The sequence below is a fragment of the Oryx dammah genome, unplaced genomic scaffold (genome assembly GCF_014754425.2).
Source record: "Oryx dammah isolate SB20612 unplaced genomic scaffold, SCBI_Odam_1.1 HiC_scaffold_18, whole genome shotgun sequence".
Lineage (NCBI taxonomy): Eukaryota > Metazoa > Chordata > Mammalia > Artiodactyla > Bovidae > Oryx > Oryx dammah.
The window spans coordinates 113302089-113323323 of NW_024070202.1; the positions used below are offsets into that span (position 1 = coordinate 113302089).

Genomic DNA, 21235 nt, shown 5'->3' on the forward strand with positions numbered 1-21235 from the left:
CACCATCCGCAGTGACTTTAAAGCCCAAGAAGAGGAAATCTGTCACTACCTCCACCTCTTCCCCTTCTATTTGCAATGAGGAGATCAGTCCTGGATGTTCATTGGAAGGACTGATGTTGAAGCTGAAGCTCCAATACTTTGGCCACCTCATGGGAAGAGTTGACTCATTGGAAAAGTCCCTAACTCTGGGAAGGACTGGGGGCAGGAGGAAAAGGGGACGACAGAGGATGAGATGGCTGGATGGCATCACCGACTCAATGGATGTGAGTTTGAGTGAATTCCGGGAGTTGGTAACGGAGAGGGAGGCCTGGCGTGCTGTGATTCACGGGGTCAAAAAGAGTCGGACACAACTGAGTGACTGAATTGAACTGAACTGAACTGAATGGGGCTGAATGCCATGATCTTCCTTTTTTTAATATTTAGTTTTAAGCCGGCTCTTTCACTCTCCTCCTGCACCCTCATAAGAAGCTCTTTAATTCCTCTTCGCTTTCTGCCATTAGAATGGTATCATCCGCATATCTGAGGTTGTTGATGTTTCTCCCACCTTTCTTGATTCCAGCTTGTAACTCATCCAGCCTGGCATTTCTCATGATGTGTTCAGCATATAGGTTAAAAAAAAAAAAAAAAAAAACACGGTGACAGCAGACAACCCTGTCACACTCCTTTCTCAATCTTGAACCAATCAGTTGTTCCATGCAGGGTTCTAACTGTTGCTTCTTGACCTCATTCAAGTATCAAGACCTTGTCGTGGTGAAGGAGCTTCTGTAACTTGATGAAGCTATGAGCCATGCCACGTAGGGCCACCCAATATGGACGGATCATAGCGGAGAGTTCTGGCAAAACGTGATCCACTGGAGGAGAGAATGGCAAACCACCCCAGTACACTTGCCGTGAGAACCTCATAAACTGTATGAAAGTGAAAGTCAGTCAGTCAGCCATGTCTGACTCTTTGCAATCCCACAGACAGTAGCCTACCAGGCTCCTCTGCCCATGGGATTCTCCAGGCAAGAATACTGGTCTGGGTTGCCATTTCCTTCTCCAGGGAATCTTCCCGACCCAGGGATCAAACCCAAGTCTCCTGCATCGCGGGATTCTTTACCACTGAACCACCTGGGAAGCCCGCATTGGCAAGTACTTGCTAGTAAATTTCTCCTTGTCTTTATCTCTGACCTCTGAAACTCACCACCTACTCTAACAGACTATGGTCCAATGCAGATCATAGTGGAGAATACACAGGCAACTCTTGTGAAAAGCGCTGCTTCAGCAGGAAGAATGACAGGGAATTATCGATGGCATGGGTGTTTTGGGGAAAACAGAAGTGGACACAGCTGCTGAGGTGGTGAAAGACTGGGGAGTTTCCATACTCGGAACTTGGGGTAACAGGAGGCTGCTGGGCCACTGCCGTGAGAGACCCACATACTTCCTCGTGCGCTGCCCCTTCCCACTGCGGAGCTTCCTGAGCCGTAGGTCACCACCTTGGTCAGCACAAGCCTCACCCCGTCCCTCCCCCCGGGGCAAGGTCCAGCCATAAAGTTCAAGGAGTCAGAGACAAAGGCTGCAGCAGAGGTGAGCCCAGAGCTGAGCACACAGGTATGTTCTGGGCGGGGGAGGGTATTTGGGGAGAGCCAAGCAAGGGTGAACTGGGGAGGGGAGGGGGGTAGTGAGGGAAGATGGACATGGAGTGGGGGGTCAGCAGAAACAAAGACACAAGAGGTGGGGGGCCAAAGGGAGGGGTGAGAGCCCAGAAGGACCACTCCAAGGCACACACCACCCAGGGCTGAGATGGGACAGGTGCAGCCAGCAGGTGGCCGCTGTTCTCCAGGTGCTGGAGATGAGCCGTGGGCAGGAGAGGGTATGTTTTGTATCTCCCAGCGTGGAGGTCTCACTCGCCACTGAGCTCTCCCTTCTGCCACGGCTTCATTGCCATCGTCTACCTCACCCGCCGCCCATCTGGACACTGCAACCGAGGATTGTACCAGGAAAGGTTAAATGAATGGCCAAGCTCAGGTTACAGGACCACAGGTCTCTTCCACATCTCTCTCCTTAGCAGAGCAGAAGGCAATTTGGGGATAAGAACTGTGGATGAACATTCAGTTAACTATCAAGTTAAGAAGAAAAAGAGGAGGATTTTATGTGAGCTAAACCAAGGATTATAACCCAGGAAGCAGATTCTCAGAAAGCTCTGAGAACTCTTCTACTTGTTAGAAGTCGAATACACAGTCATACATATCCTCAAGACAAAGGGATCATCCATCAAAATAATATATTTTACAAAAAGTTCACCAAAGATACATAGTCGAGGTAAGCACATATAAAGCAAGCTGCACATCACCATGGCCCCTACAGAGCTAGGAAAGAACAGTGATCTTTTAAGAGGTTACATCGCTAGCATCAGAAGAAGGGGAAAATGGATCTTCACGGTCCAGCGGGCACTCCCATCTTTGAGGAGCTCTGGTTAATGAATAATGGAGACACACCTGGCACATTGGGGAGTCAGGGAGAGAGGGAAGAGGCAAAAAAGAAACACAGAGAGAAAGTTCTATGTTTAATTTTTTCTTGTCCTGGTTTGAAATGCAAATGTTATCTCATCATCCCCACCCCCGCTTTGATCATTAATCTTTTGATAGAAAGCATTAGGTGAGCCAGTATTTGGTCCCCCGGTACCATGGTGGTTGCTTCCCCGCCCTGGATCTATCAATCATGTTGCCCAATGCCCCGTCTTAATACCCCAGTTCCTTCTTACCTTTTAAGGGGTTAGGCTAGTAGAATACTTGCCGCAGGCTGACAGTCAACTCTAAGTGGTACAGTGGGACTTATGCCAGTTTTTCTCTGTATGTGCACTGTGTATGGTCACTATTTTATACTGAATAATAGATATGATCAATAGCCATTCGGGCATCATTATTTTAGGTGGAGTTTTGAACGCACATAGAGAGGCACAAGGCTTCCCTGATGGCTCAGCAGGTAAAGAATCTGCCTGAAATGCAGGAGCCACAGGAGACTCAGGTTCGATGCCTGGATCAGAAAGATCCCCTGGAGAAGGAAATAGCAACCCACTCCAGTATGCTCGCCTGGAAAATCCCAAGGACAGAGGAGCCTGGCAGGCTAAAGTCCATGGGGTCACAAAGAATTGGACACAACTGAATGACTAACCACACATATGTCTATTGAAACTATTTTTTGTTTTATCGGGTCTAACCCATATTTGTGTGGTGGGGCCAAAATTTCCCCTTTTTGTTGCCTAATCTGCCTCTCTTCTTTAGTGGTAATTTTTTAAGCCCATAGAAATAAATTTTTCATTGAGTTTGCAGGGTTAACAGAGAGCAGTGGACATTCTGGAGGCTGGACAGGATGAATATTTAAAGCTGCCCATTTGGCTGCAACATCAGCAAGTTGATTTCCTTCAGCCTTCACAGTGCCAAATTTGAAATGCTCTGTTGTTTTCATAATTGCTGTTCTGGCAGTTGTATCATGATTAACCCACTTATCCATTAATCCATTATCATGCAGCCCATGGGGTCACAAAGTGTTAGACACAACTGAGCGACTGAGCTGAACTGATCCTGATTAATGACTTCAACCTGTTTTCTATTTTTTGTATAAGATGTTGTGATGAGGTTTAAAACCTCATTGCTTTCATAGCATTCCAAAGTTGTGTGCCACTCAAAAACCATACCGAACATCAGTATAAATATTTGTTACCTGGTCTTTAGCTAGCTGACACGCTAGAGTTAAGGCAGTTAATTTGGCTTGTGGTGCTGACTTTGTTTCTGGTAAATAAAAGTTTTCAATTATGCCCATTGTGGATCTTGTTGCATATCTGGCTTGATAATGTCCCATTCATCCCATAAGTAGGACCTATCTGTAAATTAGATCAGCCTTATCAATAGGGGCTTCTTATAAGTCATTCCTGGGAGCAAGAAGATAAACCGCTAACAAGATGTGATCATAGTTGCTTTCTTCCTGTGGTTCTGGAAGCGAAGTTGCAAGGTTAATGCTATTACATCAAACCAAGGTAGTATTGGGAAGAGAAAGCAACAACTTCTTAAAAAGTTAGCTGGCTTACAGAATTGTGCTGAGTGTGGCAGGAGTTTAGAAGAGACTCAACTGAAGGTGGGACATGAGCAGTTAAAGGAGACCCTATTACTATGTCTTCAGCAGGCTTATGTGAGAGAGCTGTTTCTAAAATAACCCTCATACAAGGTGGAAGTCCTTTCGCTACCGAGTCTAACTTAGTTAGGGAGCAGAAAATCTCCCTACAGGCATTTTTGAAAAGCATCAGATTAAGACCATAACCGTCTATAAATGAAAGAAGACTTGAAAAGCATGGTTAAAGACCCAATCACAATGCAACTGTCAAGGAAATTGTTGTGACATACAACATTTCAAGACAATAACTAGAAATATGAGTGACAGCACACCAGGACGTTTCAAATTTTAGGAACTCCATATAATTTCTAGAACTTTTATATTAATAATATTTACCTATAAAATAGAGCTTTAGAAGATTTTTTGTTACTCATTTGACAATGTTTCCCATGCAATTTAATAGAACAAATAAGCCAAATTATTTTAATATCCCTCTTTGAGATGTTCAGGAGCCCTCTGAAGTATCCCAAAGTTAGCTAGCAGTCAAAAGAATTTCATTTAAAGTTTGATTTGAGAAAGTTTGTTAAAGATATCAGAGGTTTTAAGTGTTTGACCAAGTAGGATCATAAGTAACTGCTAAACAATATTTATTCATAAAATTCTTAATAAAATGACAACAAAAGATTTCAAAGGCAAGTGTAGGAAGTTACTGGTAAAGAAACTTTGTAATCTCTTACCAAAAGCAGAAGCAGATCAATACTTCAAAACAAAACTTTGTCCTCACAACAGAGAAAACAGGTCTATTTTATATCATTTCATCTTTAATATTAAAATTCATTTATTTAATTAAATCTAATCTTAGTCTTAACCATGCCTAAAACTCTTTGCTGAAGGTTCCCTTTTAAAAATTAATTTCTAGAAATATATGCCATTTCACAATCTTTCAATAAAGCACAAAATATATTTATTAACAGTTTCAAACACTAAGTCTCCCTGGAATAACAGGTCAAAAGTAGGTTAAAACAGACTCCTTTAGCAATTAATGTTACAGTGTTTTATCTTATTAACAGTGATCTACATACTTCCCTGGTTGTCCAGTGGCTAGGACTCCATGCTCCTAATACAGGAGGCCCAAGTTTGATTCCTGATCAAGGGAACTAGATCTCACAAGCTGCAACTAAAGACCCCACATGCCATAACTAAAAACCAGTATAGCCAAATAAATAATTTTTTAATGATCTAGACATTCAAAGAATTTCTCTCATTTAATTTAGCAGAACCCTGAAGTTTCAAGTCATCAGAAGTCTGGAGAAATTGTTCTTAGGATCAGTTCAGTTCAGTTCAGTTGCTCAGTCATGTCCTACTCTTTGCGACCCCATGAACTGCAGCACGCCAGGCCTCCCTGTCCATCACCAACTCCCGGAGCTCACCCAAACTCATGTGCATCGAGTCGGTGATGCCATCCAGCCATCTCATCCTCTGTCGTCCCCTTCTCCTCCTGCCCCCAATCCCTCCCAGCATCAGGGAGGGATCTAAAGTTACATTTAAAGTGTTACATTTTCCAATGAGTCAACTCTTTGCATGAGGTGGCCAAAGTAGTAGAGTTTCAGCCTCAGCATCAGTCCTTCCAATGAATACCCAGGACTGGTCTCCTTTAGGATGGACTGGTTGGATCTCCTTAAGGGACTCTCAACAGTCTTCTCCAGCACCATAGTTCAAAAGCATCAATTCTTCGGCACTCAGCTTTCTTCACAGTCCAACTCTCACATCCATACATGACTACTGGAAAAACCATAGCCTTGACTAGACGGACCTTTGTTGGCAAAGTAATGTCTTTGCTTTTCAACATGCTATCTAGGTTGGTCATAACTTTCCTTCCAAGGAGTAAGCGTCTTTTAATTTCATGGCTGCAATCACCATCTGCAGTAATTTTGGAGCCCAAAAAACTAAAGTCTGATGCTGTTTCCACTGTTTCCCCATCTATTTCTCATGAAGTGATGGGACCAGATGCCATGATCTTAGCTTTCTGAATGTTGAGCTTTAAGCCAACTTTTTCCCTCTCCTCTTTCACTTTCATCAAGAGTGTTCTTAGGTAGACACATCATAAAACATATTATGTTAAAAAAGTTTACCCAAAAGGCTTTATCCCCTTATCTCTCTTCTATTACTTATGAAACTATCATCATACCATTAATTATCTCATTACAAATTTTGGAACAGAAATAATATGAGTTTATCGATTTTCAGTAAGCTAAGGTACAATGAAAGTATTATACTTAATGGTGAGACTCTAAAGACATGTCTGTATTAATTAAACTACCAATTTAAACTGGTTTTTAGTCATTAAAAGTTAATCCTGGATCACATGATCCTTTAAGAAGTGGGCTAAAGCTACATTTAGAAATATTTGATTTGACTTAAAGGTAAGCACTTACCTTTAAGTCAAATAGAGCTCTTTTACAAATTAATTTTGATAACACTATACATACAGAGGTAGGGACCATATTTATAATGTACACACAGACAAATATATCCAGACAGACACAGATAGAGATGTCATAAGTTTCCTACTTGAGTTTTTAAAAGCCTCTTTCCTTTTTCTTTTCTCCTTTCAGTTTTAAGGTCTACTAATTGAGCTAAGGCTATCATCTCAGGTGATGTGAGCTATGTTTATGTTTCAAGGACATAGTATGAGTTATAACTTCCTTCAAGCATCCTCTGAGGAATATTTTTATTCTCTCAGGGTCAGAATTTTGAAAATGTCTTTTATCAAGCTGGCTTTTTCTAGAATGTCAACAAAGCTCCATCCTGGCCATTTAAGAGTGAAGATTAGTACCTGCAAGCATCAGCTTTGTTCCAATTACATGAATTCATGCTGCCTCTGAGTCTAGCTGCCCAAGGAGTTATCCCAGGTCGGTTTGACTCTCTTACATGTCTTGGTTCCTCCCTCTAACAGTCTAAAACTGCCCTGGGTGCTTGGAACTCGAGATGATCAGCCTTTGTTATGCCTGCCCAGCAAGCAGGATTTTTTAATGATTATACTGAGACCCTCTGTGGGCTCATTACACATCACGAGGATAGATCCTCAAACACTTCCGCTATGTTCTCAGCAACCTGGAAGCACCTTGTGGCCGGAAGGAGCAGACGTCCTTTTCCCTTTGGAGTTGAGCAGGCTCGGTCTTCATTTCACTGGCAAACAAGTTTGTCCTGACCATATATACATAATCTTTCCAATTTAAGCCAAATCTTTAAGGATAGCCAACCTGGCTTATGCCAAAGTTTCCCCTGGACCCCCACCTAAGAATATCCCCCAGGTCTCCTGCCTAGGAAACGTATAGTTACCCACTTTAGGACTCCAAGAAAAACAGAAAAGTCCCAAGAAAAACAGCTCGAGGGACTTCCCTGGTGGTCAGGTGGTTAAGATTCTGTGCCTCCAATGTAAGGGGCACGGGTTTGATCTATAGTCAGGGAATTAAAATCCCACATGCTGCATAGCACAGCCAAGAAAAGTTTTTTCTTAAAGAAAGAGAATGAAAAATAGGTCCAGTAAAATTCAGGACATCATTTAAAGCAATGATGTCTGGATATCAGGAGACCTCACCAAAGCACCTGAAGAATACCAAAAATTGGGTGAGACTCAAAGAGTCTTGAAGCTGGTACTGAGCTTCAGTTTAGGGTGGTCTCCAGGTACCTCTGATAGACTGCCAACTGTGCCAAGAAAATGTCGATGAAAATTCAATTAACTACCAAGTTAAGAAGAAAAAGGGGGGATTTAAATTGAGTTAAACAGAGGATTATAACCCTGGAAGAAGATTCTCAGAAAGCTCTGAGAACTGTTCCATTTTTTGGAAGTTGAAGGCACGGTCTTATACATTTTCAAGACAAAGGGATCATACATCAAAATAATATATTGATATTTTACATTAAGTTCACCAAAGATACATAGTCCAGGTAAGCACATATAAAGCAAGCTACAAGTCACCATGGCCCCTATAGAGCTGGGAAAGAACGGTGATCTTCTAAGAGGTTACATTGCTGGCATCAGAAGAAGGGAAAAAAATGGATCTTTACTGTCCAGCGGGCACCCCCATCTTTGAGGAGCTCTGGTTAATGCATACTGCAGACACATATGGCATGTTAGGGAGTATGGGCGGGAAGAGGCCCGAACAAACCAAAGGAAATTCTATGTTTAATTTTTTCTTGTCCTGCCTTAAAATATAAATTTAATTTCATCAGAGGTTAAGACAAAAGGGGCTTGGATACCAAAAAGACATGGAGGAATATAAATGCATATTACCGAGCCAAAAAGGCCAGTCTGAAAGGGCTGCATGCTGTTATCACCCTGACGGCATGACATTCTGGAAAAGGCAAAACTATGGAGACAGTAAAGAGATCAGTGGTCGCCCGGGTTAGTAAAGAGATCAGTGGTCAGGGAAGGAAGTGAAGGGTGAAGAGCTGGAGTAGAGAGGATGTTGAGGGCCCTGAAACTGCTCTGTATGGTCCATAAAGATGGATACAAGTCTTTACACATTTCTCAAAACCCACAGCATGTACAGCACCCAGAGTGAATCCTCATGTAAATTACTGGGTGACAATGATGTATCACGGTAGGGCCACAGACTGTAGCAAGGGTACCACTCTGGTGTGGGATGCTGTTAGTGGGCCAGGTTATGTGAGGAGGGAGAGGAGACAGGAGGCATACAGGATCTCTCTGTACATCTCTCTCAATTTTGCTATGAACTTAGAACTTTTCCAAGTCAAGTCTAGTTTAAAAAAGAAACTAGGCTGGACCAAAACTTAATAGTAGAACAAGAACTCATTGCTTATCTTTCTGCTCTGGATTCACTTAGCAACCCTGAGAGCTTCCCCACCCCTTCAGGCTGGAGAGAAGATCACACGAGTCCCCGAAACTCCCCACCAAGGATGGGAGGTCAAGACTGTAGTGTCAGCTCCAGAGGGTGCGCCATGAGACCCTGGCCACAGTCTCCCCTCACAATGGAAGGGAAAAGAACATCATCTTGAATTGCCCCCTGGCATGATGACATCCTGAGGTGCCCTCCTCATGGCCTTGGCCTGAGGTCACAACTTGGCCTGTGGCCAAGTGGTCACAACTGTGGGGCATCACTGAAGAGGCCAAAGAAGTTTGGCAGGGCCAGCCACCCCATTCTCCCCCTCACCTGTGTGGGCACAGGTCTACAACTGAACCAGTCAAATCACTCTACGTGACTCATAAGTTTAAACATTCTGACACCAGAGTGTATCCTCATATTGTTGTTCAGTCGTGTCCGACTCTTTGCGACCCCATGGACTGCAGCACGCCAGCCTCCCTGTCCCTCACCATCTCCCAGAGCTTGCTCAAATTCATGTCCATCAAGTCAGTGATGCCATCCAAACATCTCATCCTCTGTCATCCCCTTCTCCTCCTGCCCTCAGTCTTTCCCAGCTTCAGGGTCTTTTCCAATGAGTCAGCTCTTTGCATCAGATGGCTAAAGTATTGGAGCTTCAGCTTCAGCAGCAGTCCTTCCAATGAATATTCTGGGTTGATTTCCCTTTAGGACGGACAGGTTTGATCTTGATGTCCAAGGGACTCTCAAGAGTCTTCTCCAGAACCACAGTGCAAAAGCATCAGTTCTTTGGCACTCAGCCATCTCTACAGTTCAACTCTCACATTCTTCATGACTACTGGAAAAAAAGATGAGTAGTTTGCATTTCTCAAGTGCTTCCTAGAAAGTAGGCTTTGTGCTAAATGCTTTATCCTTATTGTCCGACTGATTTTTCCTAACAATTCCATAAGTAGGTACTTGTATTGTTATTTTCCATTTCACTGTTGTGAGAATGGAGGCCCAGAGAGTTTAAGCAAGCTGCCCAAGGTCACACAGCTGATCCTAGGGGTAGCGTGTATCAGCACTAGAACCATTGACTCTTTGAACTTCCACACTACATTTCAAATTTTATCCGTATAAAAAACATTGTGTTGAATCAAAAACACTGTTTTGACCCAACACAGTTTTGCTGCCAACACCCATGGCACAGCCAGCATGCTGTAGCATTTGGGGGGAGAGGCACTGTGAATATCTGAGTGACCTAAAGCTGGAGAGATAGCGCTTCTGCCCCGCAGAGATAAGGCACAGAGGAGGGGAGGAGTCTGCACAGGTAAGAGCATCCATGGGACTAAAAGAGTTTACAGACCAGGAAGGTTACAGACCAGGGAGGAGAGAGCAGAATTCAAATCGGAGGACTGCAAGCCAGGAGGCGAGTCCGTGGGAAAACCATGAGGTCAAGGGCCAGGGTAATCCAAGACCCAACCTGGGGGACACTCACTTCCTCCCACAAAACTGCCAAGCTCATCTCCCCTGCTGCATTCCAGAGCCATGGGGCGGGAGGCCCTGGCCCTCGGCTGGGCGGGCGCTGCTATCCTGGTGTTGCAGACGCTGGCGGCGGCAGAGGGCGCCCCGCGGACCCCCGGCGACAAGGGCAGGGTATTTGCGGACCTGAGCGCCCAAGAGCTCAAGGCCGTGCACAGCTTCCTCTGGTCTCGGAAGGAGCTGAGGCTGGAGCCGTCCAACACGCTGACAGTGGCCAAGAACTCCGTGTTCCTCATTGAGATGTTGCTGCCCAAGAAGCAACACGTGCTCAAGTTTCTGGATAAAGGCCACCGGCCTCCCGTTCGGGAGGCGCGAGCCGTCATCTTCTTTGGAGCCCAGGAGCAGCCCAACATCACCGAGTTTGCCGTGGGGCCGCTGCCAAGGCCCCGTTACCTCCGACACCTGCCGCCTAGGCCCAGGCACCAGGCCTCCTGGGCCTCCAGGCCCATCTCCAAGGCAGAGTACGCCCTTCTGAGTCACACCCTGGAGGAGGCCACCAAGCCCCTGAGCGCGTTTTTCCGGCGCACCGCGGGCGCTGTGTTCGGAAACTGCTCCCAGCGGTGCCTGACTTTCACCGACGTGGCGCCCCGGGGCGTGGCTTCCGGCCAGCGCCGCTCTTGGTTCATCCTGCAGCGGCAAATCGAAGGCTACTTCCTGCACCCCACTGGGGTGGAGCTCCTGCTGGACCACGGAAGCCCGAACCCCCGGGACTGGACGGTGGAGCGGGTCTGGTACAATGGGAGGTTCTACCAGAGCCCTGAGGAGCTGGCTCAGAAGTACGACGACGGAGAGGTGGACGCGGTGGTCTTGGAGGACCCGCTCGCCAAGGGCAAGGACAGAGCCAACCTGCCTGAGGCGGCCCTCTTCTCCTCCTACCAGTTACGCGGGGACTTGGGCGTCTCCAAGAGCGGCCCCCGCCTGGTGCAGCCCCAGGGCGCGCGCTACAGCCTGGACGGCCGCACAGTGCACTACGCCGGCTGGAGCTTCTCCTTCCGCCTGCGCTCATCCTCGGGGCTGCAAGTCCTGGACGTGCGCTTCGGCGGTGAGCGCATAGCCTACGAGGTGAGCGTGCAGGAGGCTGCGGCGCTGTACGGAGGACACACGCCGGCCGGCATGCAGACCAAGTACATGGACGTGGGCTGGGGCTTGGGCAGCGTCACTCATGAGCTGGCCCCTGGCATCGATTGCCCGGAGACGGCCACCTTCGTGGACGCCCTCCACTACTACGACGACGACGGCCCCGTCCTCTACCCCCGGGCCCTCTGTCTCTTCGAGATGCCCACGGGGGTGCCCATCCGGCGGCACTTTAACTCCAACTTCAACGGTGGCTTCAATTTCTATGCGGGGCTCAAGGGTCAGGCGCTGGTGCTAAGGACCACGTCGACGGTCTACAACTATGACTATATCTGGGACTTCATCTTCTACCCCAACGGGGTGATGGAGGCCAAGATGCACGCCACTGGCTATATCCATGCCACCTTCTACACCCCCGAGGGGCTGCGCTACGGGACCCGCCTGCACACGCACCTCATCGGCAACATGCACACCCACCTCGTGCATTACCGCGTAGACCTGGATGTGGCAGGTAGGACCCGGGCTCGGGACCACCCCCTGGCCAAATGTCTGCATCCCCACAGTAACTCACACTCCTGGGAGATGATGGTGCTGAGTCTCCCATGGAGACATAATGTCAGGAAAGTTTACCCAGCCTGGAGGTGTAGGGCCTGCAGAAACCTGTGTGTCCCTGCAAAATGGTGACGTGAACAGTGCCAGGGGCTGCCCCTGCACTGAGGCCTTTGGAGGATGGACCCTGTGCAAAGGTGTGCACACGGCAGGGGAGGGATAAAGCCTAGGCGTAAGACACGCCCCTGCCTGGAGCTTTGAGTGGATGCAGTGTCATTGGGGATACTCCTTGTGTCTCAAATTAGTGGTGTCACCACAAAAGATTGGAGAATCTTTTCCCCAATGGAGTGGGAATGGCAGCCCACTGCAGTATTCTTGCCTGGAGAATCCCATGGACAGAGGAGCCTGGCGGGCTACAGCCCATGGGGTCGCAAAGAGTTGGACACAACTGAATGACTGAGCATGCGTGCCTTAAAAGATGGCATGGGTATAATGACAGGATTTGGCCTGATATCAAGTGCCATGTTAGAACAGGCCCCCAGGACCAGCTGGGCAGCTTCTCCTGCTCCCCCCTTGTCTGCTCCTGACCCAGAGGGCATTGACATGGCCCCTCCCCCTGGGGAAAGGCCAGCTGCCTGTCTCTGGGACCACAGTTGCAGCAAACAGGCTCGGACGCCACTCTCAAGAGGAACTACCCAGGGTCACGGTGGAGTCACTGCCACTGCTGTGCCAACTCTAAGCTGTCTTCTAGTTCCTCAGCCCCCTCCCTCCACTGCCATCTGGCTCAGTGCCTGTCCCCAACATCCCCTTCAGTCCATGGTCTGCTGTTGGGTGTGGTCCCAGATGGAGGGCCCAAGGTGGAATGAGGAGGTTTCAGTTCCAGGTGCTTGACTCCAACTCCTTCCCTGTACACCCGCAGGCACCAAGAATAGCTTCCAGACCCTGCAGATGAAGCTGGAAAACATCACAAACCCCTGGAGCCCAGGACACCGCCTGGTTCAGCCGGCTCTCCAGCAGATGCGGTATTCTCGGGAGCGCCAGGCAGCCTTCCGCTTCGGACAGACTTTGCCCAAATACCTGCTTTTTACTAGCCCTGAGCAGAACCCCTGGGGCCACCAGCGCAGCTACCGAGTGCAGATCCACTCCATGGCCGACCAAGTGCTGCCCCCAGGCTGGCAAGAGGAGCAGGCTGTCACCTGGGCCAGGTGAGGAAGGCCCAGGAGGCTGGCAAGGACTGGAGGCTCCTCTCTGTGTCTCTGGGTTCCCCTGTATCTGTGTGTGTCTGTGTTTCTGTCCATGAGATTCTGAATCTATCCAGTGCTATATCTGGGTGTGTGCACGTGTGTGTGTATGTGTGCATGCATGTTCCTGGGTGTGTGGCTCTGTGTTTGGGGATGGAGTGTGCAGAGCCCCTGCGGAGCCCCGGAGTGAGTCTGGCTAACTCCCAGGGGATGATCCTGCATATAGGGGAAGGCAGTCACTTTCCCCCTTTGTTGACCCTGCCGGTGTTCCCTGGGAGGGGCTGGGAGGCCCCCGAAACCCAGAGTCACGTGGCTTCTCTGCCTGGACAGGTACCCCCTGGCAGTGACCAAATACCGGGAGTCAGAGAGATGCAGCAGCAGCATATACAACCAGAACGACCCCTGGGACCCACCTGTCGTCTTTGAGGAGTTTCTTCACAACAATGAGAACATTGAAGATGAGGTACCAGCTCTGCCTTTTTCCAGCCCCACCCTGAGACAGATCCCTGTCCCGTCCCAGGATCTCTGTTCAGTCTCAGGATTCCCGCCAGGTCCCAGGATTCCTGCCAGGTCCCAGGACCCCTGTCCAGTCCCAGGACCCCTGCTGAGTCCCAGGAGGGCAAGGACCAGCTTACCGGGTGGAAAGCCAGCTCCGGGTTCACCAGATTGGCCCTTGCTGATACGTGGGGCTTGGGTTCGGGCCACCCCTCCCCCTCCGAGCCTCCTCAGCATGGCCCGCCCCTCTCTCCCGCAGGACCTGGTGGCCTGGGTCACAGTGGGCTTCCTGCACATTCCCCACGCAGAGGACATCCCCAACACGACCACGCCCGGGAACTCCGTGGGCTTCCTGCTCCGACCCTTCAACTTCTTCCCAGAGGACCCGTCCCTGGCGTCCAGAGACCTCATAATCGTGCGACCTCTGGAAAACGGCTCCACCTACACCCAGAGCTGGATGCCTGAGGGAGAGGGGGACTGCTTGAAGCCTCCCTCTTTCAGCTACAATGGAACCTACAGGGGTGTGTGAAGGCCCCTGCCCCCCCACTGAGTCCCACCTGAAGCCCAAGCACCCCACCTCCTCCAGGGATAGACAATAAACCCTTCTGGGGCAGCTTCCTGGGGGAGGCACAGTGGGTGAGGCCACTCCCCAGGCCGGGCATGTGGAACACACACAGATGAGAAACCCAAGGCCTTGGTCTCCACCCCAGAGAAGACCTCAATGGCTATGGCAGATGACAGTCACCAAAATACTAGGTTGGCCTGTGAGGTCAGTGTAAGGAATCTGAGGCTGATGGCTCCCTCCTAGGAGACTAGGGGTCACTGAAGGGCATGCCAAGTAATGCAAGCACAGGAAGACACTGGAAAAATCCAGTGAAACTGCCGCCTCCTCTACCTTTTGATTTACTGATCCAGCTTCTTGGAGTTATTCTGGAGAGCTACCTACAAATCCCGGAAAAATAGATGTACATGGCAATTTACTGAAGAACTGTTTGTACTGGCAAAGTCTGGAAAAAAACCCAAACCTCCATCTACAGGAGAGAGCCTATAGATCTTAATAAACCTTGCAATGCCCACACAATGCGATCGTAGGTGACTATGAAAGAAACGTATGTATGTACAGGGATATTCACTGTCCTGATAGGGAAGAGCTTCAGGATGTGCTCAGAAAACAGGTATAGAACAATAGATGGCATGCTAATCTTTGTATAAGAAAAGAGAGAAATATACTTACTCATAAACACTCTTTAAAGATAACACATGATTCTAATAAAAGTGGTTACCCGTTGTCTTCCTCATAAACACTCTTTAAAGATAACACATGATTCTAATAAAAGTGGTTCCCCTTTGTCTTCGTCCATTTGAGCTGCTGAAATATTGGGTTGGCCGAAAAGTTTCGGAGTTCTTCTGTAACATTGTATAGTACCACGGTCTGGGTGGCTTATCAACAACAAAAGTTTATTGCCTCCAGGTCTGGAGGATGGAAGTCCAAGATCAGGGTGTCAGCAAGGTCAAGTGAGAGCCCTCTTCTGGGTCAAAGACTTCTGACTTTTCACTGCATACTCCCATGGCAGAGAGGTAAGGGGTCTCCCTGGGGTCTGTTTTATAAGAACACTAATCCATTCATGAGGCTCCACCCTCATGACCTAAGCACCCCACAAAGGCCCGCCTCCCAACACCATTACACTGGGCATCAGGCAGGACACAGACGTCCAAACCACGACACCTAAAGAGGTGGGGAGAAATGGGGTGAAAGAGATGGGATGGAGCAGGATTGCTCAGGGGAACCTGTCTATTTGGGGGGTGGGTTTCTTTGAGAGCTTCTTCCTTTTTGGATGAAGGAAGCTTGAGGGGACCCAGAGTGGAGAGGGTGGAGTGAGGTGGGGGAGAGAGAGGGCAGAGTAATGAGGGCAGGGTCTCCTCTCTCCCTCTGGGTGTTGAGGGAGCCTCTGAGTGTCCCGGCCACAGTGCAGACCCAGACCAGTAGGTTCCCGGTGCCATGACCTCCCACCCCCGTGCTATGTTATTTCTCTTTTTTAATCATAAGAATGTATGGTGCTCAGTCACTCAGTCATGTCCAGCCCTTTGCTATCTCATGGACTGTAGCCCCCCAGGCTCCTCTGTCCCTGGGATCCTCTAGGCAAGAATACTGGAGTGGGTTGTCATTTCCTTCTCCAGGGGATTTCCCGACCCAGGGATGGAACCCATATCTTCTGCATTTCCTGAACTGGCTGGCAGATTCTTTATCACTGAGCCACCTGAGAAGCCCCTACTTAATAAAAGTGCTTCCCTGGTGGCTCAGAGGTTAAAGCATCTGCCTGCAACGTGGGAGACCCGGGTTCGATCCCTGGGTTAGGAAGATCCCCTGGAGAAGGAAATGGCAACCCACTCCAGTATTCTTGCCTGGAGAATCCCATGGACGGAGGAGCCTGGTGGGCTACAGTCCACGGGGTCGCAAAGAGTCAGACACGACTGAGTGAGGCACAGTAAATTTTAGAAGGAAAAGAGAAGGAAGAAGGAAGCAACTCTTATTGCTGATTACTGGGATATAGCAGCTGGCCAGGATGAACGGAGGCACCAGATTCACCCCACCCCCACATCCTAACCTCCTGGTGACCTGTGAATATAGACACTTTACCCAGCAAAATGAAGGCGTTCAGCGGGTGTGATTAAGGTAAGGCTCCTGAGATGGCAAATTCTCTTAGGTTATCTAGGTGGGTTCAATATAATCACAAGGATTTCTCAACGTAAACCTTCTATATATTGCTGTTGGATTGGGGAGTGGATTTTTTCCTTAACGAGAGAGGCAGGGGTCAGACAGGAGGCTGGCTCTAAAGTCAGAGGAGGAACAGTAAGCTGGGGATGTCGGTGGAAAAGGCGAGGAGATGGATTGTCCCTGAGAGCTGCCGTTAGCAACACAGCTGTGTAGACTCTAGACTGTAAGAGAATAAACATGTTATTTGAAGTCACTAAGCTTGTGGTTTATTTATAGCAGCAATAGGAACTAATACAGTGGGTGTGGAGTTCCATCTGGGGGACTGTGGGCTGAAGAAAGCTGAACAAGTGGATCCTCCTCTGCGCCCCACCCTAGCTTTGTGTCCCTGACCTCTGCTCAGAGTTTAGTCACTCGGGCCAGTCCAGTTCCAGGATCTGCCCACAGGGAACCGGGGCACACCGGGGCAGGGGGCCGAGTCCCGGGTCTTCGACTGGTCCTACCTACCTCAGCTACAAAAGCTGTTTTCTCTGTTCATTATTTCACATTAGTAAGAGGATGAGATGGTTAGATGGCATCACTGACTCCACGGGCATGAGTTTGGGTAAACTCTGGGAGTTGGTGATGGACAGGGAAGTTTGCAAAGACTCAGATACGACTGAGCAACTGAATTGAATGGAACTGAACTGCCTCCGTGGACTTGAACTTGAGCAAACTCCAGGAGGTAGTGAAGGACAGGGAAGCCTAGCATGCTGCAGTCCCTGGGGTCGCAAAGAGTCGGACACGACTGAGCAACTGAACAGCAATAGTAACATTTGGGCGGTGGAACTGCGGACGATTTGTCTTCTATAATCCTCACAGTGCCTCCACTTTGTGAATTATTAAAAAAAAAAAAAAGCCAATTAAACCAAAAAAACAGCATTTGCTGCTAAGTGTTCCATCTTATCAGACGTGGAACCTTGGGATAATGGTGAGACAGAAAGGGCAAAACTAAAGGGGTACGTCAGCAGCGTTTTTTCTTGCAAGCTTTTATTCAAGGTCACTGATCCACCGTGAGTTTTAGACCTTGTTGAAGGCAGCCACATCCACAGACAGCACACATTCATCAAAAGCAGTGATCTGCTCCTCCAGCATACCTGTTCCAACTTTATTGTCCTCAACTACACACTGTGTGTGAAGTTTTTCAGTTCCACCCCCCACCGGAACTGGTTTAGAAGAGCCCCAGGCCAAGGCAAGCATTCCCTCAGCTCCAATGCTTCTGACGCACTCCTCGAGAGTTGCCGCATCTGTCTCATCACCCCAAGGTTTCACGTCTAATAAGATGAAAGACTTGGCAGCAAGCGCTGGTTTTCTTTATCCCTTTCTTTTGACTGGATGTTAAGTATATAGATTCCAACCTTTCCCCCCAAACAGAAGATCATGACTGGTTGAAGGGGCTCAGGTGAGAGCAGGTTAGAAACCAGAGGACAGGGGGCTCCTTTACAGGCATTTTGTTGTTGGGGGGACTGTTGTCTCCCCACCCACACTGGGGGCTGCTTGAAGGCCAAAACCCCTCCCTCCTCTGCGTCTTCGCAGCAGGTCTGATCGTGTTCTGCATTCAGTGGAACTTCAGTGCCTGTCGAGTGACTAAGTGACCAACAGCCCAGGAAACGCACATCCCAGATTATGCCTACTCCTCACACCCTCCTTTCCCTCACCCTGTCAAGTTTCTGTCCCTTGGCCCTAATGATAATCTTGGCCATCCCCTGGCTCCGACAGCACTGCCTCCCTCACCTGATGAGACGGCAAGAAAACCTGACTCTCACCCCCTGAAAATAGCCTCAACCTCCCCAGGGCCGTCGTCACGTCCCACTCTTACAGCTCCCAGATCCCTGGTGGTCCCTGCAGGCAGCCACTCTCCAACCTCCTCCCCTTCTCATCCCTTCTCAACATGTCTCTGCTTGCCCCTCCTTGTTCTAAGCATGATGCAAACTCCGGATGTGACAGGCCAGGGATGCAAAGACGAGGAAGGCTCAGGCCCCATCCTCGAGACATCCACCCATGGCCATGCTGGGGAGACAAGCAGGCCACAGAGACGTGCAGCCTGCGGGGTGCTGTCACATGCTATAATGAGAGCTAGGCTTCTCTCCAATGGGCATCTTCTTGTTTTCTAAAAACTGGAAGTCTGCTCTGACTCTAGAGCTGCAAATGACCCCCTAAAGGGTCATCCTAGCATGACCTTTGTGAACAGTTGTCAACAGTTCATTGTTTGACCCCAACTCTCAAGTACACAGCATCCCTGGTCCAGGAAGGCCAGCCCCACCCTGGCAGACAATTTCTCCTTGAACACCACATACATACTCGGGGCCACTGCACTCATTTGCAGACCTTCTCCAGGTGGGAGGCACTTCACTCTGGAGGACCTGGGTTCAATCCCTGGTCAGGGAACTAAAAAAATTTTGAAGGACACTGAAAACATATAAATAATCATAATATATGAATCTTACTAGGATCCTAATTTGAGCAAAGAAAATCAAAATGTTTATGAGACAATTAGGAAATGTGAACACTCTGGATATTTAATGATATTAAGAAATTACTATTGGCCACTTGACGCAAGGAGCCAATTCATTGGACCTGATGCTAAGAAAGATTGAGGGCAGGAGGAGAAGGAGGATGAAGTGATTGGATGGCATCAGTGACTCAATGGATATGAATCGGAGCAAACTCTGGGAAACAGTGAAGGACAGGGAAGCCTGATATGCCACAGTCCACTGGGTCACGAAGAGTCGGACACGACTGAGCGACTGAACAACAGCAACAAAGAAATTATTATAAATTATTCAGGAGTGATAACAGTATTGTGATTATGTTTTAGTAAGAATTCCCTGTCTTGGTAAAAAGTACTCATGGGGGGTCCGGCTGCTCACCACTCAAAAGCCAATAAGTGGGCCAGGTTGGTAGAAAAGAAAGTTTGCTTTATTTCAGGTGCTGGCAACTGCAGAGGCGGGTGGTGGACATCCGTCTGAAGGCTGACTCCCCACCCACCCCCACCGCCAACAAGCAAGGGGTGAGACAGTTTACAGGCAGAGTCAGGGGTGGGCAACATCCAGAAATGGCACCGTCATCTCTAACAGTCATCTTCAGATCGGTCATCAGTGGTCTGACTAGCATCACCTTGGTTGTTTTAAGACAGTTAATTAATCTTCTGGAGAAGGAAATGGCAACCCACTCCAGTATTCTTGCCTGGAGAATCCCAAGGACAGAGGAGCCTGGCGGACTACAATCCATAGGGCAACAAGAGTCGGACACGATTGAGCAACTAAAGAGAGAGAAAGTGAATCTTCAGTTCCAGGGTGCACTTGTTCCCATTTCTTTGTGGTCAGTTTTCAGAACTGTGGCAGCTCGAGTCCTGGGTACAGTCACCATGGAGTTAACTTCTCCCCTGGGGTTTTGGTATCTTTTGCTTTACATACCAAAATGCTTCACTTATCATTTTTACATATCACAGTTTTTAACCCTTGAAAGTTTTAACAAAACCAAGAAACAAGTAATGAAAATGTTACACCAGCATTTTCTGATTGGCAAACTTAAGAACATATTTCATAACCTCAAAAACTATGTACTTTTTATAGCACAATTTTTCTTCAGTGGTACAATATATATGCTTAATAAACCCAAACATCTTTAGTTTCCCTCTTGGTCTTACAAGGAGACAAAAGTAGGTAAATTTAGATTTGTTCGATCTGGAAGTATGAAACGGAGCAGAACCATATGGTCCTTGCCGCCCCCCCACCGTGTCCTCTGCCTGCCTTTTGCCCTTGGAAAACTTCAGTCAAAGAATAAGTTTAATCAGAGAAGTGAGAAATGCTGAAACAAAGGAAAACAGTCAGAGGAGACTGAATAATGATGATGTAGTCACTAGGCACAGTCAAGGACCTTCAGTTCTTTCTCAAGGGCTGGAGATAATATTCTGAGCCATATCCTATTGAGCTGTCATATAAATACTAAAACCCCAGGTGGAGAAGTTAACTGCAGGACTTGAGCTGCCACAATTCTGAGAACTGACCCCAAAGAAACGGGAACAAGTGCACCCTGGAACTGAAGATTAACTAACTGTCCTAAAACAACCAAGATGATGCTATGCAGACCACTGATGACCAATTTGAAGATGACTGTTAGAGATGACTGTGCTGTTTCTGGATGTTGCCTCCCTCAACTCCCTATAAATTCTCTCACCCACTGCTTATAAGTTAAATAAGCAGAGTGACAATATACAGCCTTGATATACCCCTTTCCCAATTTGGAACCAGTCTGTTGTTCCTTGTCCAGTTCTAATTGTCATTTGTTGACCTGCATACAGATTTCTCAGGAGGCAGGTAAGGTGGTCTGGTATTCCCATCTCTTGAAGAATTTTTCAGAGTTTGTTTTGATCCACACAATCAAAGGCTTTGGCATAGTTAATAAAGCAGAAGTAGATTTTTTTCTGGAACTCTCTTGCTTTTGCTTTTTTGATGATCCAACAGCTGTTGGCAAATGTGATCTCTGGTTCCTCTGCCTTTTCGAAATTCAGCTTGAACATCTGGAAGCTCATGGTTCACGTACTGTTAAAGCCTGGCTTGGAGAACTTTGAGCATTACTTTGCTAGTATGTGAGATGAGTGCAATTGTGCAGTAGTTTGAACATTCTTTGGCATTGCCTTTCTTTGGGATTGGAATGAAAACTGACCT

At 48.0% G+C, this 21235-nt stretch overlaps 1 protein-coding gene across 1 annotated transcript; it reads left to right on the plus strand.

Annotated features, from left to right (window-relative positions):
* Positions 1–1478: 1478 nt before the first annotated feature.
* On the plus strand, positions 1479–15111 carry AOC1 (amine oxidase copper containing 1). The gene is made up of 5 exons (XM_040260324.1): positions 1479–1590; positions 10457–12039; positions 12997–13282; positions 13649–13781; positions 14073–15111. The coding sequence occupies exons 2-5, from the start codon at positions 10461–10463 to the stop codon at positions 14340–14342; spliced, it is 2268 nt and encodes a 755-aa protein (XP_040116258.1). The 5' UTR covers positions 1479–1590; positions 10457–10460; the 3' UTR covers positions 14343–15111.
* The last annotated feature ends 6124 nt before the right edge of the window (positions 15112–21235 follow it).

Excerpts from the sequence above, each read along its gene's own strand:
- AOC1 (XM_040260324.1), top strand. The coding sequence starts at position 10,461 with ATGGGGCGGGAGGCCCTGGCCCTCGGCTGGGCGGGCGCTGCTATCCTG. Across the intron at positions 12,040-12,996 it reads CGTAGACCTGGATGTGGCAG|GCACCAAGAATAGCTTCCAG; the intron begins GTAGGACCCGGG and ends GTACACCCGCAG. Across the intron at positions 13,283-13,648 it reads CAGGCTGTCACCTGGGCCAG|GTACCCCCTGGCAGTGACCA; the intron begins GTGAGGAAGGCC and ends CTGCCTGGACAG.